Source organism: Schistocerca serialis, chromosome 8, assembly GCF_023864345.2.
Source record: "Schistocerca serialis cubense isolate TAMUIC-IGC-003099 chromosome 8, iqSchSeri2.2, whole genome shotgun sequence".
NCBI classification, from domain to species: Eukaryota; Metazoa; Arthropoda; class Insecta; order Orthoptera; family Acrididae; genus Schistocerca; species Schistocerca serialis.
Genome location: NC_064645.1, coordinates 29,988,455 through 30,015,142, shown reverse-complemented (window position 1 = coordinate 30,015,142; position 26,688 = coordinate 29,988,455). Strand labels below are relative to the sequence as shown.

At 41.9% G+C, this 26,688-nt stretch overlaps 1 protein-coding gene across 2 annotated transcripts in view; it reads right to left on the bottom strand.

Annotated features, from left to right (window-relative positions):
• Nucleotides 1-8,374: 8,374 nt before the first annotated feature.
• LOC126416173 (derlin-1) overlaps nucleotides 8,375-26,688 on the bottom strand; it is a 132,732-nt gene continuing 114,418 nt past the window's right edge. For both annotated transcript variants that reach the window (XM_050083745.1, XM_050083744.1), the window contains exon 7: nucleotides 8,375-8,935. In XM_050083745.1, coding sequence (XP_049939702.1) covers nucleotides 8,803-8,935 — 133 coding nt within the window. In that variant the 3' untranslated portion in view covers nucleotides 8,375-8,802. The remainder of the gene's footprint in view (nucleotides 8,936-26,688) is intronic.

Here is a 26,688-nt window from a genome sequence, read left to right as displayed (position 1 = left end):
CAGCAATTCGTTTCTGTGGAATGAGCACCATATTTTTGTCGCACTCCAAATAAGAGCGCCTCCTTTCAGGATATGTCATTGTGATTTTTTCTGAACGGTACCATGTTGTTACAATGTAATGAATATAGCGGAAAATGGTGTAATTTTTATTCTGTCCACCACAAGAGCCACAGAAAATGTGTAGCTGTTTCACTTTAGGTGGAAAAATATTGAAGATATCATGGTAAAGCATGGATACTATTTCATCCAATCCTTTCTTTGCAATGCTTTGATAATAACAGTAAAACACTGAGTAACCAGATGTCAGAACATGGATATTAAACAGATGTATTGTCAACTGGGGTTTGTAGTACACAATATTGCTTGATATATTTGGAGAAGAGTTCTTTTGGAAGTCCATAGATTCTTCTGTGTCACTTTTTTAATAACTTTTTCAGTATTTTTGTTTTCTTTTGTAGAAAGTTTGTGCTCTTTTTAAGTAGAGCTCCTTTATTATGGCCAGGTTTTTTAAAAGGTTTGTTTTCTGGCTGACTAAACTGGGGTTGTTAGTTTCTGCAAAGAGTGGCAGCTCTTCATGTAGTTGTTTCTCTTGTACCTTTATTGAATCACATTCACTACAAAGTGTCTGACCTACGATAACCAAATGAAATGTTATACTCATTGTTAAAAATGTGCAAGTAGCTATCATATGAAATGGGGTTGGTTGGATTAATTTCCCTATACATTTTGTGTATTATCCTTGCACTGAGTTCCTCTGGTAAATATATTTTGGATTTTTTTTTCCAAGGAGTAATGAGAGTGGCGACCTTTGAGGGACTGAATATATTCATTGACCTTTAATTGTGTTTCATTACTTATAGAGTGGGGTCTGTTACTGTGTTTACCTCTTCCATAACATACCATCCCATACATTGTCAGCTGTTGTTGAATAGTTAGCAGACGTTGTGGGGTTACACAATGAAGTGCTATGAACGCTTTGTAGCATACACATTCTTCATGTAATAATTCACCTCTTTTGAATGTGTATGAACGATGATGAAGATCAGACTCTGCTTGATTCTTATGACTCCATCCTTGTTTGATGAAATGGGCTTTTACTAGCCCAGATAAATGTAAATTCTCAGCATTTTATCAGGTAACCCATTAAAATGCTTTATAATAGTCTGCCCTTCACTTTCATTAATTTTCTCAAAATATTTTAATCTACTACACTCACAGTTTTTTCCAGTTTCACACTTGTGGTTACTCATCTTAGTAGCACCCCATACTCATCCATACTTTTGCCTTTTCTTTGGATTAACTTTCCACTCTGGAACAGCATTTTCATTTGGATCCATTGTAGAAATCGAAATAACAACACCTTTGCACTAACAAAATAGCACTTCATGTCACTATGAGTCTTTCAAGAATACTAAACTTAATCCATGTGGCTCTTGAATCTATTGACATTTTAAACAATTAAAGCAGTAATTCATCTAAACAACAATGGAAATGCTTTAAACTGATATCCAGCACTACTTACACCGAAATACAAACTTGAATCTGGTTTTAATAATATTCAAACACATGCAAGACATTCATCATTGCTTTGCAAAATACCGTGACAATCACAATTTTCCCTGTCTTATGATTCTAAATTATGCACTTCAACAAGTTTAACAGAAGAATAAACAAAATTTTGGTAAAAAGTGATATTCATTGTCCCCCCCCCCTCCCCCCCATGTCTTCATTTGTAATGTACTCTACCTGGTCACCACAACTGGGAAAATGTTGTTCATCAAAAGTCACCAGGGAGGAGTAAAGCCTCAAGTTGGCCTTAATGTTGTTCATCAAAAGTCACCAGGGAGGAGTAAAGCCTCAAGTTGGCCTTAGAAAGCCGCCAATTGGGTTTACATATGGGTGGGGTAGGAGTTGACAAAATGATAGCACATGGGAAATGGTCGCTCGAGTACGTGTCTGAGAATGGACCACTCGAGGCGATGTTGGACAGTGCAGAAGGAAAAGTCCAAATGGGAATATGTATGTGTCGAGTCTTAAAGGAACATGGGTGCTCCAGTGTTCAGGCAAATGAGGTTGAGTTAATTGAGAAGGTCAGGAAAAAGAGAATCTCTCAGATAGGCTCTGGAAGACCCCCCAGCGGGTGCATTAAAGTCACCAAGCAGCAGAAAGGGGTGAGGGCGTTGACCAATAAGCTGGAGGAAGTCTGCTCTGGTGGTACTGAACGACAGAGGGATGTAGATGTTGCAAAGAGAAAAGGTAAACAAGGAAGTATAATACAGACTGTAACAGCTTGCAGCCGAGTGTTCAGTGAAATGGTTTGGCTATGAATGTCATCTCAGATGAGCAGTGTGACTCCCCCACGAGATGGAATGCTGTCCACAGGGGGAAGATCAAAGCAGACTGAAAGGAAATGCGAGAGGTCAAAGCAGTCTCAAGCATACAGTTTTGTTTCTCGGAGGCAGGAAACAAGCGGACACTGTGATTCCAGGAGTGGCTGTAATTCCTGCTTGTTGGATCTAATGCCACGAATGCTCCATTGGAGCAGATTCACAAGGGGGAAGGGAGGAGGGAAAATATTAAGGGTTGTCACCATGGCGGCCACCGAGTGCCAATCTTCAAAGACTCACTGCTAAAGGGTGCAGAGGCTGGAAGATCCTATCCCACAAGATCTACAGAGGTTTCGGCATTCTCTCTGGGTCAGCCTGCAGATTTCAGGGCAGAAAAATTGTAGATGGTGCACACCAGCAAAATATAGGTCGGCCAGGTGAGGGTATCATGTGGTGACGCCATTGTAGAGGATCTCAGAGTTGGGGAAGGAGAAAACCATTTGTCTTTCTTTGGTTTCTCAGAGCCATTGCAGTTGGCAGATGACAACTTGGATGTTTGTTGCCCGGAGGGACGTAAGAAGGCTTTGTGGGGGTGTTTCTTTTGTCTTTTCTGGTCTGCTGGCTGTGAAGGAGGTGATTTTGCTGTCAGAAGCAAAGATTGGGTGGCTTGTTGTGTAGCTGGAAGAGGATACGGGGTGCTACAAAGACACTGGACAATTTTACAACTGCAGTGCTGAATTTGAGGTCGCAAGTCTGCACGGCCATGTCCTTCACGGAGCAAGGCATAGCAAGTACAATATTGTAAACCCAGCTTTTGACTAGCCAACACTTGCGAGCAACAGAGGATGGTACTTTTTCCTTCACCTGGATCTACTGGATGGCCCATTCATCTAAATACACGGGACATTCCCAAGATACGGTTGTACGGTTGCCATTTCAATAGACACAGTGGGGAGCAGGAAGCAGTCTATAGCCCTCACGAGCATCCCTACCAAAAGAACCACATTTGGCTGTGTTTTAACAGGACACGCGAGCGTGATTGTAATGTTGACATGGGTAGCAATGCATTGGGTTTGGAATGTACGGTCAGGCCATGACAACTTCATAGCCTGCTTCAATCTTCGATGGAAGCACTACTCTATAAAACACGAGAAAAAGAGTGTGTGTAGGCATCAACATTGCCTCAACCTTTATCATTAACCAGTGGATGGCAGTGATGCCCTGATCGGAGATAAGTTTGGATTTCTCTTTCAGACAGACCATGAAGAAGCCTAGTGTCAATGATACCACACGAAGATTTCAGCATTCGATGGGCCTCGACGTGAACAGCATAGCCGTGGAAGAGCGAAGCTGCAAGCAGTTGTTGGGCTCGAGATTTACAAGTACTCTCCAAAAGCAAAGTGCCATTGCATAAATGAGAGCAGATTTTACAGGGCTCTAAACAGCATCAACACCTAACTGAATAATAAACAGATTAACCATAGCGAAGGACTGACCTTCAGTATGTGAACCAAGGTGCAGGAGGGAGATTCTTTGAATCTATAGTCTAATTCTGTTTATGTTTACTAGATGTAGACTGAGATGGTGATTGGCTCATTGTGAAAAAATACCCCATGATTGTCAGCTTCTCTGATGGCGCACTCCCTCAGAGGAGGGCTCACCTACCTCAGACGGTTGTTCACACCTCAGGTCATATCTCCCAAACTCCAGACAGATGGACCAACTGGCAGTTTGGGGAAGTAGCAGCTCAGACAATCACCCCTCCCTGGGCCTGGCCTGTCCAAGGAGTAAGTGCGAACCTTGCGTGTTGACCCAGAGCTGGGAAATGTGTCACCTGTTACGTGCCAACATTCAGACCGGCCTTCACAAACTCACGAGGAGGAAGAAGAAGCAGAGAGGAACCTCAAATTCCAGAGCAAAGGAAGGGTAGGAGCTGGAGAAGAAGGGAAGAAAAAAAAAATAGATGAGGGGCTGCTTTGATGTCAGGCTATTAATACCCTAGAATATATTCCCAACAATATCCAAGACATGTTCCCCACGGGAAGGGGAAAAAGAACAGCAGAAGGATAGACGTGCACAGCATGGATAGGGAAGAGGTGCTGCAAAGGCTGTGGCCCCGTAGTAGCCAAGCATGAACTCACCAAAGAGTGGTGAGCCCCACAGCGTAGGAAGTGGAGGGGGAGGGGGAGGGGGGTGTATGCACAGTCCAGTGACAAGCATTTCCCACCCCATGAAAGGAAGGGCCACGTATGAAAGCAGCCTTTTTTATGTATCTGCATTCTTTGTGGGCACGACAAGCAACAACTATCCATTCACACGAATGGCTACTGCTAAACTATAAACTTTACCATACAGTTGCCAAACAAGCAGCATATCACGACACTAGTGAGTTCAACAGCTGCTTCACTACACGGACCATTTGGATTCTCTCTTCGAGATGTTTCGTTTCTCTGAACTACACATATGGGAAATGTGTCGCCAGCATATTCTGTGCTCTTGCAGTCCCCCTGGCCTAAACCTCTCCTAACTTGTTTCTCACTGCCTCACCTAACATTTACCCTTCTCTCTTTCTTTCTTTCTTTGGCCCCCCTCCCCCCATATGCCTTGCTCTTTGCCACCACCTTCCTCTCCTCCCCCCAATCCGTAATGTGCCCTACCCTCTGAAGTACGAGGGTATTTCGGAAAGTAAAGATACGCCAAAGGAACAGAAGAGTTTTGGCGAGCAAGTTGGCAACACTGGTGTTAACCTTGAACTGTTAGCTTTCTCCTCGCGGTTGTTTGGCAGTTGAACGTTGCTTCTGGTTGGAATAGGTCGTGTTTAAAATGGCTGCGCCGATTCAGAATCCTGCCAAATGCGAAGTGCACTCCGTCATACATTTTCTTTGTGCAAAAGGTTAGCGACCAGCGGATATTCACAAAGAAATTGTTTCTGTTTATGGGAACATTATGAATCGACAAAATGTAACGAAATAGTGTCCTCATTTCTTTGAAGGTAGGACCGATATTCATGACGAATAAAGAACAGGTCAGCCATCTGTGATCTCTGATGCCCATCTTCGGAGAATGGAGGAAGCAATTCGTGTGAATAGACGTCTCACATTGAAAGAATTGCATCAGATCATACCGGACGTGTCAATGACAACCCTTTATGACATCATGACTGTCAAGTTAGGGTACAGGAAATTGTGTGCGTGCTGGGTTCCAAAACTGTTAATGGAAGAACACAAAAAGAAAAGGATGGGCTTTGCACTTGACTTCCTCACACGCTATGCTGAAGCAGGTGATGAGTTCCTTGATCACATTGTGACAGGTGACGAGATGTGGGTTTATCACCATACGCCTGAATCCAAGCAACAATCAATTCAATGGCGCCATTCAAATTCACCAAAAGCCAAGAAATGCAAAATGTCGATTTCAGTGAAGAAAATCATGGCTTCTGTTTTTTGGGACAGACAAGGCATTCTTCTGTTGGAATTTATGCATCCTGGAACGACAATTAACGCTGGTGCATATTGCCAGACTTTCAAATGTCTTCGAAGGGCAATTCAAAACAAACGCAGGGGAATGCTGACAAGTGGAGTCCGCTTGCTTCATGACAATGCTCGGCCTCACACAGCGCTCGTAACCAAAGCACTACTCAAACAATTCAAATGGGACGTACTGGACCATCTGCCATACAGCCTGGACCTTGTGCCCACCGACTTCAATGTCTTCCGTTACCTGAAGTCACATCTTGGTGGAAAATAATTCCACGACAATGAAGAGATCAAAGATGAAGTTGAAATGTGGTTCCGACAACAGGCGGCAACCTTCTGTGACTGGGTTACAAAAGCTTGTGCACCAACTTAACAAATGTTTGGATAACGGGGGTGATTATGTCGAAAAATAACAAATAATCCAGTTAATAAGATGTAACTGACGTTTTCTAAATAAATGTTCTATTTAAGGACTGCAACCCATTGTATCTTTACTTTTTGAAATGCACTCGAAATTTTGCCTTGTGCAGCCACATAGCAATCTGGTGAAAGACCTTTCTCACACTAACTGTTACCCCAGCTCCCCTCCAGCTGTTCAGATAACTGCTTTCGATAATCAATAATCAGTCTTACTGCTACTGCAAGCAGGTACGTTTGGATATGTGTGAGAATGTGTGTACTCTTACTAGAAAAAAGAACAAGAGCTTGAAAACTAGTGTTAACTGAAACTCCATGGCAGATTAAAACTGTGTGCCGTATCGAGACTCGAACTCGGAACCTTTGCCTTTCGCAGGCGAGTGCTCTACCAAGTGGTAGAGCACTTGCCGGCAAAAGGCAAAGTTCCTGCATTTGAGTCTCTGTCTGGCACACAGTTTCAATCTGCCAGGAAGTTTCATATCAGCACACACTCCGCTGCAGAGTGAAAATCTCATTCTAATGTTAACTGCTTTTTCACGTTTCTGTGTGGCCCACACTAATCCTCTATGGGTAAGTAGTTGCCTTTACCATCCAGGAATTTCCATTATTTTTATTAGCAAAACTGCTATACTTCATTTTACAATATGAAATAGTTACTTAAAGTTACAAGTTATCAGTGGACAGATCAATGAAAGCATTCCCTTCTGTTCTCTAGATGTGTGTTCTTTCATGCAAATGTTTTCTTTTTTATTATTTGTGATTTCATACCAGTTCAATATAACTTTCATTAACAACTGTTCATTTAAAGTATATCAAATTGTTAGCTATAGGTAGTCATTACCTGCCATGATTAGGTGAGGAAATATGTAACTCATTCTGCCTTCATATCATGTGTAGTTTGTGGAGGATTTATGGCTGTGGCACATTTGCTTATCTCTCTTTCACAAAATAGTCTAGTTTTCCATGCAGGATTTGGAATTTAGCATATTGTGGTGTTTACTGATGTCAATTGTAATTTGATACTTTGATGTGATAACGCCATTGTTTCAATTGTTATCCTTATCATAGAAGTATGCGTAAAAATGCAATGAGCTCATTTCACCACCATGATGGTGTATTTGGTTTTATTGTATCATGTTTGTAAGGTTTGTAACTGGTTTCTCAGGAAATCTAAGATATTTCATTCACTGCTGTTGCCATTCTGTATCAATCACCTTGCATGGCCCCACAGGGGAAAAGCCTGTGCCCACCGGTCACTGCCTGCCTAGGGACGCACTTACCACTAACAGTTAACGTCCCCTCCACAAACTGACCACTCACAATGATGTAACATTTGATACTTTAAAAGAAGGCATTTCAATTTAATTACCAGTTGACTCTCTCTTTTGACCCGAAATATTCTTTAAATATCTCACTCAGCTCTGTCATACTAGAAGCTGCCAGTCTATGTTACATAAACTATACACGATATTTGCAGTGTACTACTTACATCAGATTATTTATTTGGTTAACTCAGCTGTCATTTTATCTGGCTCACATGATCCTTTAAACTTTACTTAAAACTTGACAGCCAAACACTGACAACTGCTCTCGGGCATCTGCAGAAATGAAACCACAGACCAACTATGAGCATTCCTGGAGTCCTGGTAAGTTGCATTTTTATCATAACAACAGAGCTTTAATATCTGGAAACCAATATGTGGTGGTTACAATCTGCTACACTGGACGCACTACACATTCCTGGCTGAAACTGGAAGACTAGTATAGAACTATATAATTCTTAACACTGCCAATATCCTAACTTTTGGAATTATTAGTTCCTTTCTTGGTGAGGAAAGAGGGATAGGTCAAGAAAGCTTATAGAAGGAGAGGTTACTCTGCTCAGATCCTTAGACCCACCTATTGTTAGGATAATGAGGAACAAAGATTATCAAGTCTCTGCAAGTATTAGCATGAGAGTACATTCTTTGGTAACCATCTTGTGCACTTAAATCAAAATGGTAGAATAGTGATTGGTCATTATGTGGACTTATTTCCAAAGCTACTGCAGCATGCACCCTCCGTAACACACACGGAGGCCACAAAAAAATGCTAAAGGTTTGAGATGGCTTACTAAATAATTTTTAAGGAAAGAATACTGACAATGTTAGAATATTGTCTATTTTTTTATTTTATTTTTTTACTTCTTTTCACTTTCATACATACACATCACTGTTCTTTTACAACCTTTATTTTTACTACTGAATAGTACTTGCACTTTCAGTAAGTTGCTCTGGAAGTGTAAAACAAATAATCCTCCCTTTTCTGCATTTAGTATTACTTATGCCTTTAAGCGGTTAAGTAACTGTACAGAAATAATACCTAAGATGACAAACATTATCTCTCCCTCTCATGAAAGATAATAAACTGCACACTGAACAATCCTCAATAAAACAAGATTTATGCCAGCACATGTTATTTGTCTTGAAACCTTCATTCACCTAACAAGTTATTAAAATATTATACACTTTAAGCAAAACAAACATCTTTTAGGAAAATAAGATTTTAATAAATTTGCTTTATGATAGCTCCATGCAGCTCGCTCATTCCTCGCCGAGAACATATCCACGGCCCCAGTTGTGGCGCCCCCCTGGAGGATCGGCCACTGGCCGCCGGCTCTGTGGTGGGACACCAAAACCGTGCACTGATCCTTGTCTGTTTGGGAACCACCTGTACCTGAAAGGGAAGGAAAAAAAAAAAAATAACTAACGTTGCCCTGAAGCCTCACATCTAATTATAACAGAATGTAAGACTGATGTATCATTACTGCTTTCATCTGCAGTGTGTCAAATGTGACTGAAGACACTCGAATAAACTGGTTACACATATTAAATAATTATAATTTTGCAGTATTTCCTGTAAATATTTGTACAACAAACAATTTACATAGTTTCAAAAGACATTATGGTTCAAACTGTACAATACCACAGACTAGCTGTGTGGTAGGTCCTTACAAATACGTTTTAAATAAGATTATGAAATGTATATACTACTCACACTTAACACTTTGCTGCAAATGCAACACTCAATCCACTGTCAGTTGCCCTACCTTCTCCCTACTTCATCCTTGTATGCTCCTACAAGCAGCACATTACTGCCCCCCACCCCTATCCTGCTATCCTTCCCCCAATCTGCCCCAGCCTCCTCCTTACCCACACTACTGGGGTGTTTCTCCCATCATGCAGTGCTGCTCACAGTCTAGTCTCAACAGCCACAGACTATGGCCGTGTGTGTGTGTGTGTGTGTGTGTGTGTGTGTGTGTGTGTGTGTGTGTGTGTGTGTGTGTGTGTACTTCTAATGTAGGCCTCTTTGGCTTTTTGGCCGAAAGCTTAGTTGCTGTCAGTCTTTTTGTTGTGCCTACCTGCAGCTCATCACCACTCAATAAATGTTACATATCTGTAGCAGAATTACAGCAAACTCCAAAATCTAACAAATATCTAACTGACCGTATCGGCTCATCCATCGCAACAGCAGCTGTTACATCCACTAATGTTTCTTTTGAAATAAATACAGAAATAGACAATAAAAGATAGCACCAGTTGAAGGACAGCTATTGAGATATCCGTACATTTTTCTTGTATGAAACGAGTCCAGTTTTTGAGTGATATGTGGCTCGTTCATCAAGAAAACCAATGCTTGATCTGTATTCGGGCATGCTCTTTATGACACAATGTTGTGACCTGAGCTGTGCTCGGTCTTCGTCTTCAAAATGTTGATACCAACTTGGTAAAAAATGGAACGTCACCAAATCACATGATGAAAGAGTTTCAGTAAGGCCAGTAACATACACTCATGTTCAGGAAAGACAGAACACCCTGAACACAAGATACAGGATGTTCAATTTTACAGGACACGTACATTAGTACATTCTGTAGAAATGATTAACACTAGAACCACATCGGCCCATGGGTTCACGGAGAACATCAATAGTGTGGCACACCACCATTTAGCGTTAAATGTGCCAGCACCTCTTGTTGTTGCTATAAACTGAACGTAATGGATCAGTGTGACTGGAGCAGACATGGAGGATGCCTCGTAGACATATGCTCGAACTGTACCATCAAATAAATGAGTTTGAAAGAGGGCGCATTATTGGCATGAGGGAATGTGATGCATCTATCTGGGAAATTGCACATTTCATTCCATACGAGCGGCAATGGTTGTATGCAGAATGGTTTATGGAAGGCCGTAGAACACGACAAGATGGGTCAGGTCGCACCACCCACACCACACCCCGACAAGATCAACATTTCAACTGAATTGCATTTCAGGAGAGATCTGTGTCCTCCTCGGGTCTGTTGCAACAGTGGAACAGTTTAACACATTGTACACTATCAGGGGTGACAGTCAGTTGCCGTTTATTGCAGCAAGGATCCTGTGTGCATCGTCCACTTCTTGCCTATCTTTGACAAGTTTGCAGAAACATACAAGATGGCAATGGTGTATAGAATGATGTCACTGGAGAAAGGAATGGCATCAAATAGTGTTCTCTGACAAATCCAGGTTCTGTTTATTTCCTATACCACAGGATGCTATCTAGCTTGGAACATGTTATTAGGTCCCATGGTGGATGCTGTGCCTACTAGGCAACAGCACACATACTGAAATGAGGTGACAAATGCTAATAATTTCTGCAGAACTTACTATTGTACGTGTCCTGTGAATATGAGTGTCCTACCTCTAATTATTCAAGTTTTTCTGAACATGAGTGTACTATGAGCAGCCTAGAGAAAGTTTGTGGCTTACATATAATATAAATGATTGAAAATACTTTTTTTTTTTAACTTGCTGACCACCATACTCCATTATTATTATTATTATTATTATTATTATTATTATTACTGTTGTTGTTGTCTTCAGCCTGAAGACTGGTTTGATACTGGTCTCCATGCTACTCTATTCTGTACGAGCCTCTTCACCTCTGAATAACTACTGCAACCTACATCCTTCTCTATCTATTTACTGTACTCATCTTTTGGTCTCCCTCCATGATTTCTAACCCCCCCCCCGACACTTATCTCCATTACCAAATTGGTGATGCCTTGGTGTCTCAGAATGTGTCCTATCAACTGATCCCTACTTTTGGTGAAACTGTGCCACAAATTTCTTGTCTGCCCAATTCTATTCAATACCTCCTCAGTGGTTATGTGATCAACACATATAATTTTCAACATTCTTCCATAGCACAAAATTTTGAGAGCTTCTGTTTTCTTTTTGTCTAAACTGTTTATTGTCCATGTTTCACTTCCACATGTGGCTGGCTACACTCCAAACATATATCTACAGAAAAGACTTCCTAACACTTAAATCTACACTGAAGTGCCAAAGAAACTGGTATAGGCATGCATATTCAAATACAGAGATATGTAAACAGGCAGAATATGTGTCTGGTGCAGTTGTTAGATTGGTTACTGCTGCTACAATGGTACATTATGAAGATTTAATTGACTCTGAACACATCATCTTCATCTTCAAGGTAGCGAGGAAGTGGGGATGTGGGGATTTTCCCATACAACCATTTCAGACGAGTACTGTGAATAACAGGAATCCAGTAAAACATTAAATCTCTGACATCACCGCAGCCAGAAAAAGATCCTGTAAGAATGGGACCAACTATGACTGAAGAGAATCTTTCAATGTGACAGAAGTGCAATCTTCCGCAAATTGCTGTAGATTTCAATACTGGGCCATCAACAAGTCTCAGCGTGCAAATCATTCAACGAAACATCATAGATATGGGCTTTCAGAGCTGAAGGCCCACTCTCGTACCCTTTATGACTGCACGACACAAAGCTTTGTGCCTTGCCTGAGCCTGTCAACACCGACATTGGACTGTTGACGATTGGAAAATTGTATCAAGTGGATCGACATGTACGAGTATGAAGAAAACCTCATGAATACATGGACCCTGCATGTCAACAGGGGACTGTTCAAGCTGGTGGAGGCTCTGTAATGGTGCTGCGTATGTGCAGTTGGAGTGATACGGGACCCCCGATACGTCTAGACGTGGCTGACAGGTGACACATACATAAGCATCCTCTCTGATCATCTGCATCCATTCATGTTTATTGTGCATTCCAGCAGGACAATGCAACATCCCAAGCATCCAGAATTGCTACAGAGTGGTCCAGGAACACTCTTTTGAGTTTAAACATTTCCAATGGCCACCGAACTCCTTAGACATAAACCTTATTGAGAATATCTGGGGTGCCCTGCAACGTCCTGTTCAGAAGAGATGTCCACCCCCTCGTACTCTTACGGATTTATAGACAGCCCTACAGGATTCATGGTGACAACTCCCTCCAGCACTAAGTCGGACATTAGTCGAGTCCCTGCCAAGTTGTGTTCCAGCACTTCTGCATGCTCGCGGGGGCACTATACAATATTAGGCTGGTGTACCAGTTTTGTTTGGCTCTTCAGCCTATATCCGATGTTACCAAATGTCTCTTCTTCACAAATTCTTTTCTTGTCATTGCCAATGTCCATTTTTATCCTCCCCACTTCAGCCAATATCAGTTTTTTGAAAGCTTTCATGATGGCTTCAGCTGCCATTCTCTTTATTTTATGTATAATTGTACAATTTCGGCCTTGTACCATTTTCAAGTATCTAAAACTGACGCATTATACGTTGTATACATTAGTGAAGCTTGTGATTTTTTATGTAGAAATAAGTCATATCTGTAGATATATTGGCTCATTATAACTTACTTTATGGATGACTTTTAGTAGTAAAATATGCTATTATGTCTTTGCTCCTATGACTACATATTATACTCATACACTACTGGCCATTAAAAATGCTACACCAACAAGAAATGCACATGATAAATGGGTATTCATTGGACAAATATATTATACAAGAACTGACCTGGGATTACATTTTCACGCAATTTGGGTGCATAGATCCTGAGAAATCAGTAACCAGAACAACCACCTCTGGCCGTAATAACGGCCTTGATACGCCCGGGCATTGAGTCAAACAGGGCTTGGATGGCGTGTACAGGTACAGCTGCCCATGCAGCTTCAACACAATACCACAGTTCATCAAGAGTAGTGACTGGCGTATTGTGACGAGCCAGTTGCTCGGCTACCATTGACCAGATGTTTTCAATTGGTGAGAGATCTGAAGAATGTGCTGGCCAGGGCAGCAGTCGAACGTTTTCTGTATTCAGAAAGGCCCGCACAGGACCTGCAACATGCAGTCGTGCATTATCTTGCTGAAATGTAGGGTTTTGCAGGATCGAATGAAGGGTAGAGCCACAGGTCGTAACACATCTGAAATGTAACGTCCACTGTTCAAAGTGCCGTCAATGCGAACAAGAGATGACCGAGACGTGTAACAAGTGGCACCCCATACCATCATGCCAGGTGATACGCCAGTATGGCGATGACAAATACACGCTTCCAATGTGCGTTCACCGCAATGTCACCAAACATGGATGCGACCATCATGATGCCGTAAACAGAACCCATATTCATCCGAAAAATGACGTTTTGCCATTCGCGCACCCAGGTTCATCGTCGAGTACACCATCGCTGGCGCTCCTGTCTGTGATGCAGCGTCAAGGGTAACTACAGCCCCGGTCTCTGAGCTGACAGTCCGTGCTGCTGCAAACGTCGTCGTACTGTTCGTGCAGATGGTTGCTGTCTTGCAAACGTCCCTATCTGTTGACTCAGGGATCGAGACGTGGCTACACGATCCATTACATCCATGCTGATAAGATGCCTGTCATCTCGACTGCTAGTGATACAAGGCCATTGGAATCCAGCACGGTGATCCGTATTACCCTCCTGAACCCACCGATTCCATAATCTGCTAACAGTCATTAGATCTCAACCAACGCAAGCACCAATGTCGCAATACGACGAACCACAATCGCGATAGGCTGCAATCCGACCTTTATCAAAGTCGGAAACGTGATGGTACGCATTTATCCTCCTTGCATGAGGCGTCACAACAACGTTTCACCAGGCAACGCCGGTCAACTGCTGTTTGTGTATGAGAAATCGGTTGGAAACTTTCCTCATATCAGCACGTTGTAGATGTCGCCACCGGCGCCAACCTTGTGTGAATGCTCTGAAAAGCTAATCATTTGCATATCACAGCATCTTCTTCCTGTCGGCTAAATTTCACATCTGTAGCCCGTCATTTTAGTGGTGTAGCAATTTTAATGGTCAGTAGCCTAAAGTAAATCTGTGATGTTATACGCTATTTTGTGACAAGGTTACTTTCGAGGAGTTGTTGCGAAGTTCTTATACGTAAGGCCCATGTTTTGATATACTTACAACTAGGAAGATTATAATTATTTTACAGAAATTTGTTAGTTAACCTGCATGTGCTTTTGTTCTCAATTATATTTAATTATCATTCATCATTGGTGTAAATATGACAGTATGTAGTTTCTTTAAAATAACTTTTAAATATTTGTTCTTATATCGTGAGAGCATGTCATCTTTGGGTAGTTTGTACCAAGGTCTTATATATAAAATCTATCAAGTACTCTAATGAAACAGTATCAGTTATTTTCCTACACGAATAGCAAAACTTATCTACTGCTTTAAGTGTCTCATTTCGTAATCTAATTCCCTCGGCATCGCCCGATTTCATTTGACTACATTCCATTATCCTTGTTTTGCTTTTGTTTATGTTCATCTTATATCCTCCTTTCAGGACACTGCCATTCTGTTCAACTGATCTTCCAAATACTTTGATGTCCAACATAATTACAATGTCATTGGCAAACCTCAACATTTTTATTTCTTCTCCCTAAACTTTAATTCCTACGCCAAATTTTTCTTTGGTTTCCTTTACTGCTTGTTCAATTTACAAATTGAATAACTTGAATAACATTGGGGAAAGGCTCCCTGTATTTCAGCCCTGGTACCTTCAGAATTTCAAAGAGAATAGTACAGTTAACACTGTCAAAAGCTTTCTCAAACGCTACAGATGTAGCTTTGTCTTTCTGTAAGCTACCTTCTAAGATAAGATGTAGGACCAGTACTGCCTTGTGTGTTCCTAAATTTCTGCAGAATCCAACCTAATCTTCCCCAAGGTCAGCTTCTACCAGCTTTACCATTCTTCTGTAAAGAATTCACGTTAGTATTTTGCAATCATAACTTAGTAAACTGACAGTTCAGTAATTTTCATACCTGTCAGCATCTGCTTTCTTTGAAATTGGAATTACTACATTCTTCTTTAAATCTGGGGGTATTTTACCTGTCTCACACATCTTACACACAAGACAGAAGAGTTTTGTCATGGCTGGCTCTCCCAAAGCTGTCAGTAATTCTGAATATCATCAACCCCCAACGCCTTGTTTCAGCTTAGATCCTTCAGAGATGTGTCAAATTATTCTCGCAGTATCGTATCTCCCATCTCAGCTTCATTTACATCCACTTCCCTTTCTGTAATATTGTGTTCAACTCATCACCTTTGTGCAGACCCTTTATATGCTCCTTCCACCTCTCAGCTTTCCCGTCTTTGCTTTAAACTTTTTTCTATCTAAGCTCTTGATATTCATACAGCTGCTTCTCTTTTCTCCATAGGCCTCTTAATCTTCCTGTAGGCAGTAAATTTAAAATCTGGTTGCTAAATCTCTGCCCCTCCATTATCCCCTAAAAAAATCTTTCCCCCCAAAGTTTCAAATTTGTGAACTTAAAAACACCATTTTTTTCTACTACATGATGTACATACAGGACATGAAAACACAAATAATAACATTCTTGTGTGAAAGATATGGTCAGTCTGAAGGCACGAGTTTACTGATAATGATAACAATTGAATCTCTACTTTTTTCTCCAAGTTGAGGTTCACATGTAAAACGACCAATCACTTCACATGGAAAAAGCTTTGGAATATCAGACGAAAATCTCTATTTACAGCTAACTATTCCAGAGTAACTTAGTTACTTTTACTGCCACATTTCTACAACAAACTAAACCATGGATGACATTTTTGGAGATAATTTGAATGAAGTGCATCAGTTAAATTACGTATTTCAAAACCACTTTACATTTGCAAACACTTAACAGCACGTGCTCGGTTTGCTTTTATCAGCCAAAATCAAACTGCAAAAATAGTAAGATAGCTCCTTATGGAACCACATCCATTGGCTTTGACAACTCTCAATCACATTGTCACCTTTCAAGCTCAAGCTGCACTTCAGATCAGGCAGTCACCAGAAACACATTTGCATGACAGCATGCATCCTATGCTGCGACTGGATGATAGAATCAAGCTGAGCAGGCACCATGTTAATTTACGTGTCTGTGCAGCTTAAGTCCTGTCATCGATGTTGTTCATGTGTATACACTTGTAGGCAACAGAAAACATGCTGTTTAATTCAAGCACCTGAAGAACTCTCCAAAACGTGTAAGTTTTTTATACAATTTGTTAGGCAAAGGTGTCGTGATATCTGATGCTGGTGAATAAAACTTAGTTCTATTTCATGTTGAGAGTCTGAATGTGACTTCAGTAGTGTGGGAAATGGGATTTTTGTGCGTTAAATCACCCAGCCTCTGAAAAACTTCAGCCACATGTGAAGGAAATGATGAAATGCTGTGTGCTACACCTTCAACAAACTCTGCTGACAATGGGGATAATGGGGGAGGGGGGGGGGGGGGGGGGGGGGGGGGGGAACTGGTCAGCTGCTTTGGCATTGTCCACTAGCACCAGAAGAAGCATATCAGGAAGGTTAACATATCACCGCAAAGCATCCAAATTTGGGCAGTGTAGTGGCATATAGGCCACTATCAAGCAGGCACCACATAGGTGGATCCTCACATCAGAGAATGTGGCCATGGGTCAGTCACGTGTTCCCTATGCATAGCCAACAAAAGACGGTGGATTCTCTGTGAAAAGTGTGAAGGGTAGATAACCATGTGGTCTTTTTTTACTTATTTACATGTCAAGTTCTGTAGGACCAAATTGAGGAGCCACACTCCAAGGTCATGGAATGTGTCAGGACATAAAATTACAAAATAAAAGTAATAACAGATAAAAATAAATGTTCATGAACCTGAAAAGAGTCAGTCCATAAGTTCAAGTAAACACTATCAGCAATACAATAAGAATCAGCTTAATTTTTCAAGGAACTCCTCAACAGAATAGAAGGAGTGACCCATGAAGAAACTCTTCAGTTTCGATTTGAAAGCACTTGGATTGCTGCTAAGATTTTTGAATTCGAGTGGCAGCTTATTGAAAATGGATGCAACAGTATACTGCACACCTTTTTGCACTAGAGTTAAGGAAGTCCGATCCAAATGCAGGTTTGATTTCTGACAAGTATTAACCAAGTGAAAGCTGCTTATTCTTGGAAATAAACTAATATTGGTAACAAGAAATGACAATAAGGAATATACGTATTGAGAGGCCAATGTCAAAATACCCAGACTCGTGAACAGAGGTCGACAAGAGATCAAGAGATTTGTGAACTGATACCACTTATTGCCCGAACCACCCATTTCTGAGCCAAAAATATCCTTGTAGATTGGGAAAAGTTACCCCAAAATATAATACCACACGACATAAGGGAATGAAAATAAGCAACGTAGACTAATTTTCGTGTCAAAGTATCACTCACTTCTGATACCGTTTGAATAGTAAAAATGGCAGTATTAAGTCTGAACAAGATTCTGAACGTGGGCTTTCCATGACAGGTTACTATCTATCTGAATGCCTAGAAATTTGAACTGTTCAGTTTCACTAATCATATGCCGTTCTGTGAAATTAAAACGTCAGGTTTTGTTGAATTGTGTGTTAGAAACTGTAAAAACTGAGTCTTGCTGTGATTTAACGTTAGTTTATTTTCTACAAGCCATTAGCTGAGGTCATGTACTACACTATTTGAAACCGAGCCAATGCTGCACACAACATCCTTTACTACCAAGCTAGTGTCATCAGCAAACAGAAATATTTTAGAGTTACCCGTAATACTAGAGGGCGTATCATTTATATAAATAAGGAACAGGAGTGTCCCCAACACTGATCCCTGGGGCATCCCCAACTTGACAGTACCCCACTCAGATCCCACATCACAGCTGTTATCAACATTGTGAATAATGATTTTTGCTGCCTGTTGCAAAAAGTAATTGTGAGCTACTGTCCATATTCGGCAATGGTCCAACTTGTGGAGCAATATTTTGTGATCAACACAATCAAACGTCTTAGTTAAATCAAAAAATACACCAAGCGTTCGAAACTTTTTGTTTAGCCCATACAGCACCTCACAGAGAAAAGAGAATATAGCATTTTCAGTTGTTAAACAACTTCTAAAGCCGAACTGTACATTTGATAGCAAATGATATAAAAATGATCAATTATCCTTACATACACAGCCTTTTCAATAACTTTTGCAAACACTGGTGGCATAGAAATAGGTCTAAAATTATCACATTATCACTTCCTCCCTTTTTATAAAGCAGCTTTACTACTGAGTACTTAAATCGCTCAGGAAACTGACCATTCCTAAAGGAAAAACTACAAATATGGCTAAATACAGGGCTAACGTGAAGCACAGTACTTTAATATTCTGCTAGGCACTCCATCATATCCATGAGAGTCTTTAGTCTTCAGTGATTTAATTATTGATTCAATCTCCCTCTTGTCTGTGTCACAGAAGCATATCAGACATCAATCTTGGAAAGGCATTTGCCAAAAAGAAAGTTATATGATTCCCTGTAGAAACTAAGTTTTTATTTAATTCACCAGCAATGCTCAGAAAATGATTGTTAAATACCATACATATATCTGATTTATCAGTAACAGAAATATTTTTATTGCAAACTGACTTTATATCATCGACCTTGTGCTGCTGACCAGACACTTCCTTCACAACTGGCCGCATGGTTTTAATTTTATCCTGTCAATTAGCTATTCTATTTGCATACCATATACTCTCTGCCTTCCTAACAACATTTTTAAGCACCTTACAATACTGTTTGTAATGGGCTACTGCAGCTCGATTGTGACTACTTCTAACATTTTTATATAATTCCCGCTTTGTTCTACATGATATCCTTGTCCCACTAGTCAGCCACCTGGGCAGCCCATTACTGCTAGTACCCCGTTTAGAATGTTCTCATGGAAAGCAACTCTCAAAGAGCATGAGAAATGTGTTAAGGAAAGCATTGTATTTATTATCTATGTTAGCGGCACTATAAACATCCTGCCACTCTTGTTCCTTGACAAGTTTTAAAAAATTCTCTATTGCTGTTGGATTAGCTTTCCTACACAGTTTGTAATTAAATATGACATTAGTTCGAGTACAAAAGCCTTTTAGTGTTAAAATTTGTGCATCATGGTCTGAAAGGCCATTCACCCTTTTACTAACAGTATGCCCATCCAATAACGAAGAATGAATAAAAATATTGTCTATGGCTGTGCTACTGTTCCCTTGCATCCTAGTTGGAAAAAACAGTTTGCATCAGATCATATGAATTTAGGAGATCTACCAACATCCTTTCTTTTGCACAATCATATACAAATTAATATTGAAGTCACCACATATAACTAGTTTTGGCACCTCCTACAAAGTGAATCAAGAACCCTCTCTAGATTGAGCAGAAATGCTCTGAAGTCGGAGTTACCCTAACCTACAAACAATAACAATTAGAAGTTTAGTTTCATTAAATTCAACTAACGCTGCACAACATTCAAATATCTGATCAGTGCAGTGTCATGATACGTCAGAGGCACTCTCCCAACCCGCAAGGAACTCCTCGAGAAACAGTCAGCTAATGTGTAGCCTGGTAAAGGAAGCCTCCGAGTTGTCAAATTATTTAAGTGGTGCTCTGATATACCAAAAATTTCAGAGTTGACATCCATAAGCAGTTCACTAACTTTATCTCTAATAACTCATATTTTGATGAAATATGCTAATCCCTTCTCTACTTGTAAATGTTACATCCTCTGAAGGTGAACCCTTAGTTAGAGGGACTTCCTTTAAGCAGGTATACCTATCTGCTGACTTCAATCTAAAAAATGTGCAGCTGTAACACAAACTACTACAGGAATTTTTCCACACCACCACCACCACCACAACACTGTCACCTATAAGCCTCCTCTTCCCATACCTGTTGAGGTGCAGGCCATGTCTAGTGAAACCCGACCTACTGATAGACCCAACTGGAACCACTGAGATGTGACCCATGCCCTCTGCCATCAGTGCCCTCCCCAGCCCCAAGTCATCAAACCTAACAGCCGCAATAAGGTGAGGCCGATCATGACACTGAAACAGTTGCACCAAATGCACATTAGTGCCACCAGAATGAGTAGCTATCTTAACCAGGTCACCACCTACACCATATTCCCCGTCCCTATCGGGACTGTTCCCTGCTCCACCCACTATCACTACCTGATCCTCCTCCTCCTCAAAATTCTTACATAACTCCCCTATGCTTTCAGTCACCTGAGCCAACCCTGCACTAGGCTTCACAATGCTGGTGGCCTGGTACTCACTCCCCAACTCTTCCTGCAACTGCTGGCCCACACCTCTACCGTGGGAACTACCTAACAGCACAACCTTCTTTCTGCTAGACTTTGCAACTAATGGTCTTCTTTATCACCTTCAGTTTGTTTGGGGAGTTTAGGGTGGACCATTGAGAGTTCCAGACCTCTTAACTGATGGCACAGAGTCGAAAGAAGGTCCAGTTCTATTTCCAAAATTGGCATCCGGGTATCGAACATTGTTAACCAGTCGGCATGTTCTCTCCCAGATATCTTGACATGACCACGGGTCCACACAAAGATGACTGGCTGTCCAACTTCACGGAGGTCACAAAGAAGATCCTGGATAGTTACGAGTAATGGGTGATGAGGGTAGCACTGGTCTGTAGTCTGCTCACGGAGTTGCTGCAGAATAGAAGCATGTTGCAAGTGCAAGAACAAGCATGGCTATGGGCTCATCTGATGGCCACCAATTCATCAGTGAAGACAGTGCAGGAAGTATAGTTCACAGTACCTTGCACATGTATATGCAAAACCAGTTTGTCCATCAACCACTGACCTGTCCGTGTATACCACTTCAAACCCGGAAACGCACCAATGACAGCCAGGAGCAGGCAGCAAAAAAACCACGGGGTCAACTGAATCTTTCAATTCAAACAATAAATCGATAGAGATCTGAGGTCAGGCTACACGCCATGGGGGGTGTAAGCAATTGCTACCTGACAAAAGGCAACAGTGGAGGAAGTTTAGATCAGAGCAGAAACACTGGTAGTTTGGATGTTTAGGGGAGCTGCAAGTCTCTACAGCGTAACTGAGAAGTTGTAGTTGGTGTCTGATCCGTAATGGAGAGACCACAGCCTCCACAAGTAGGCTGTTCACACGATTAATTTGAAAGGCTCCTGTTGCAAGCTGGGCCCCACAATAGTGTTTCGGGCCCAGTGACGACAATGCTGAAGATGATGCCCAACCACATGCCAGGATCCGTAATGAAGATAGGACAAGATCAGCACTTTTTAAAGTAGCAGGAGGGTAGAGCACTCTGCACCCCAGGTGTGCTATGGATGCAGCAAAGTGTTAAAGGTGTAGGCAACACATTTGCTTAAGTTGTAAAAATGGGGTAGCCACATCAACCGTGCATCAAAAGTACCAAAAAGTGATAAGTTCCCACCACACTTTATAACTGGTCATCTACGTACAGTTCTGGTTGTGGATGAAATATACGACAAATGACACGCACGACATGTCTTGGTGGCTGAAAATGAAAGCTGTGGGTGAGAGCTCTTGACTGCAACTTTTGAATGGTGTTGTGCAATCACCAATCAGCAACACCCACACTAGACCAGCAACAGTAAAAGCAGCATACAAGGAGGGTGATACTGAGGGCCCAACAGCTGCTGCTAGACCACTGATGGCCACTAGCATGAGAGGGCACTCAATACAGAGCCATGTGAGACCACATTCTCTTGGATATGAGGGGTATTGTGGGAAGCACCAACTTCAACACGGAAAGTACGGTGGAAGAAGTTCTGGACAAAAATCGGAAACAGGCCCCGGAAATTCCATTCACGTAAGGTAGCGAGGATGTGGTGTCGTAAGCCTTCTGCAGGTCAAAGAAGACAGAAATAAAGTGTGGACATCATTCAAAACAAACCAGTCCTAACGTTCTTGCTTCCGCCGTTTTATTAAATGGTGGACCCAGGCGTGGAGCTGGTTTAATGCATAAGGTACTCCATCAATAGATGCCACTTATGGCCCTGAAGAACACACCTGCTACCTCTAACAGCTTCAGCGATTTCTGAGGTTCTTCCGACACATTACCTTCCAATTGTGCAATCCTCAAGAATAGGGGATCATTAAGTTGGTCATCAGTAGAATGGCTGCTGTTGTACTCTGGACAGCCATGCCAATATCCCCATTTTGTGAGTGCTAAGGAAGTGAAAGCACACTAGTTGGCACGGTCGAGAGCCCATCTGGGTGGGCGCCCAGGGGAGTGACATTGAGGGAGGGACAGGAAGATTGAAAGTTGTCACTACCACACAGGTCATTGCGGATTCTCCTGTGGATGAATGGGAGAAGACTAGGTCTGCAAATAGAAAGATCATTGGCCGAGTAAGTTCTGTGTGCCACACTGAAGTGTGTGGGATCACCAGTATTCAAAAGACAAATGTAAGTTTTTGATACCTTTAATGTGGCCAGTGACAGTGGTTCCACCCTGCAAAGGGTTATAGGCAATGAAGTTACCCAAGATTAGGAAAGGTGGGCAAGCTGAGAAACCAATGGAGACAATACGATCTGAGACTTCACCTTCAGGAGGGAGATGAACGTTACAGGTGGTAAAATTCTGAAACGCCCTTACCCAAACAACCACAGTCTCCAAAACTGTATCGAGAGGCACAAGTTCGTTACATACAGAGTCCAGAACATATGTGCAAACTCTACCTGACACCGAATCATAGCCAGTGCGATTCTTAAAATATCCCTGGTAGTCATGAAGGGCAGGGCTCCGCATTGCTGAAAACAAGTTACATGAAGGGCTATGCAGAAAGCAGGGCAGGAGCTTAGAGATGTCATAGTTCAGTCAGGTGGTGGAAAAAACCTCTTGCTGTTGGTACACTGTGAAGGCGCAAAGGGACGAAGGACGTAGGTTATGCTCCATGGTCACCTGCTGCCACTGGTTGAGAGGTTATAGTATCAACACATGTTGGTTTTGAGATGATGTTTAGAGCAATCTCGGGCCTCAGGAGTCACTGGGATCTCCGCCTTGGCCACAGAAGTGGAACATGCAGGATATAGTGGTGTTGGGGCCACTGGAATCTCCTTTTAGAAGATTTCTTTCTATCATAGAAATGTCATCCAGCTTGTCACAAGTGACTAACATCCATGACTGGGCAGGGGATGCCATTTTAATCAAAACTGACCCACTCTTCATTTTGGATGTTGTTGGAGCTTCTCCAAACTTTTCCTTTATGTTCTCCACAAAGAATAGAGGCTTTGTGGCCAGGAAAGACTCCCCATCACTCTTTATACATACCAGGTACTGGAGGGAGTATTTCTCTGCTTGTCACATAACTCTACATTCCTCCCACAGTGCAGCCAGGGAAGGAAATATTTTGGGGTCATATCTTTCTGCATTGAATGAGTTCTTTCCTTCTGAAGGGACTGCTGGGGCCTTATGACAACCAGCAGGAGAAAGCTTCATCTGCTTAATATGCAAGTCATCCACCACAGTGGCACCCACTCCGAACGAGGGCTCTCCCCATGGAAGACACCTAGCTGCAGCAACAGCTGCCTGGCCAGTAACCCATTGCTCAAGAGTCCCCTTGCCCCAGTCATGACAAGCTCATACTCTTTGGCATATATAGGGAGTTTCTAGCACATGCAACCCTGCATGGGTCAGAGAGCTACCACCATGCAGGTACTTGACAACCCCCCCCCCTCCCTCCCTCCACAATGGGATGGCTACTGTGCAGGGTTTTGGATGTACTACTTTATTGGAAAGGAAGTAGGCTAAGGTGGAATATGCACAACATTGAGTGACTTTCTCTGCACAATCTGCACTTCTGGAAAAGTGGCGGCAGATCAAACCCAACAACGGGGACCATGTATTGATTAATGAGGTGTAGAGAGTGAAACAAGGGTACTAAATCATGTACCAGATCCAAGTGAGTTCTGCATCACAAAGATCATCCGATAGAAAGGCAGGGAAAGGGATATTGGAATTATAGGCTTGCTACACAGAAAGGGAAGTTGTGCTGCAAATGCTGGGGCCCTGAGGCAGGCAAAAACATACATAACAGTTGAGAGCCCCTGGTTGAGGGGGGGGTCTTCATCTCTGACAATATCTTAGATACAAGGCTGGAAATGACCTGTCTAACTCGTTCTAAGCAGGGGAATGGTGTCCGTCAAGGGAGTGTTTTAAGTATCACAAAATTTGCCACTTCTATCAACAGTATTACATCCATAGTACAGTGTCCCATACAGGGTTCCTTGTTTGTGGACGATTTTATCTTCTGTGCATCCTCCATCCATGCATGGCTACTAGGTAACTGCACTTGATAATCAGGTGGTAGGAAGAATGCTCTACCACCATAGGTTTGAAATCTTCTATGGAGAAAATTGTCTTGATTTTAATTGCTCCCTCTTTCTTTTTAATTTGTGTGTTTTAAAACTGGGGGTACTGTTCTCACTTTTAAGGCAAAATAGGTGAAATACCTGGGCCTCATTTTTGATCAGAAGCTAATGCTGCTGCCACATCTTTAATAATTATAAAAAGAATGGAGGTGTTGCAAGGTTAACATCCTTAAATTCACCGGATACAAGTCTTGGGGAGCCAAAAGAGCATGTCTGCTCCCATATTATAATGCCTTCGTGTGACCCCATCGTGAATATAGACGTCAGGTTTATAGATTAGCAAGGCCTTCATACTAAAAATTCTGAATGTGGTTCACCGTGGTGATATTACTGTCAATAGGGGATTACCACACAAGTCCAATTGCTAACCTAATATCTCCATTTGGTAAGCCCAGCATACAGGAGTTTGTCCATCCCGAACTCACTAGCACCCCTCTCTGCTTTAGAGCCTCCACTGGAAAGGCTGTTCTGTTACCGTCCCCAGGCAACAAGACTGTTTGGGATCTGTGCAAGGGAGAGCCTCGAGTTACTACAGAAAAGGGGAAGAGGGGGAAGGGAGGCATTGAGATCCATAGCCAAGGGTGGAATAAGGGAGCCTCCTGGCTACAAAAGTTTTAGGTTACTATTCAAATTGACAGGCTACAGGAAGAATTGTACCCCAGAAATTATTTTAAGTTAAATTTAATGAGATTTTACATCTGCACCTGGATTTTATTACTTTTTACACGGACACTGGTTGCACTGTCGTGTTTCCCAATGTTGTCCTCAAGATAGGGCTCCTAGAGCAGCTTTCAGTAAATTACGTGGAACTGTATGCTATCCTGAGGACAATGGAGCAGTTGAGAACCCATTGTGGCATGAGATTCCACATCTGCTCAGATTCCCACAGTCTCTTTCTTGCTATTGGTCAGACACACCCAGCAGATCAGATGTTGCAAGGAGTGCAGGACCCTCTCGTCCTCTTGCAACGGCAGGACTAGGAAACTGAACACACTGATACAGCTGCTAAACAGGCTTACTCCCTGCCACCTCCTGCTCACTGTTCAGTCTCCCTGCAGGCACTCGTCTCATTTGTGATCAGACTACCATGTGTCGTCGGGAGGCTCAGTTGCTGTAAGTGAAGAGTAATTTTAAACTTATGTTCTCTAAAATCTTCAGTGCGACCATGGCTTACACCCTTCTGACCGTGCTGAGATGAAGTAGTAGCCCCTAGAAGTTTTAGAGTGGGACATTGTGCACAGACCCATCGCTTTCTTTTATGTCGTGAGGAGCCGCTGTTGTGTCACAATGTGGGACACAGCTGTCAACATGACAGTTTTACTTTACTTTGTTTTATGTGACAACCTGGAGGTAGATCTGGATCTCCCACAGGACCTACCCTCTATTTTATCTGACGAGATGAGTGTAGTTCGTGTTTCAAGATTGCGTGTTAGTCCACAATTCTTCCCAAAATTTTGGGTGTCAGTTTTTGATTTGTCACAGAACAGATTGGTCACCAATTATTTCAAAGTAGTCACCTAGCCACAGTCACCCGTCCCCTTTTTAACCATGTATGAACTGGTATTTTATCCTTGATTTCATCTAGTTATCCTGCTGGGTTATGTCTGACTTTTACTGAGGGCTTTTCTGATGATTACCTTATGACGGTTGTAAAGGGACACCCTCCTCTAACATTCCTTTTCTTCAACAGAAGCTATCAACATCAGAAATACTTTCTATCTTTTAAACAGGTTAATATTATCTCAGCTGTTTTCCAAAGAGAATTTCATATGATTTTTTATACAATGTGATATATTTCAGGCTAAAATATATAAAAACAAATCAATATATTTTCAATGTTACAATCGATATG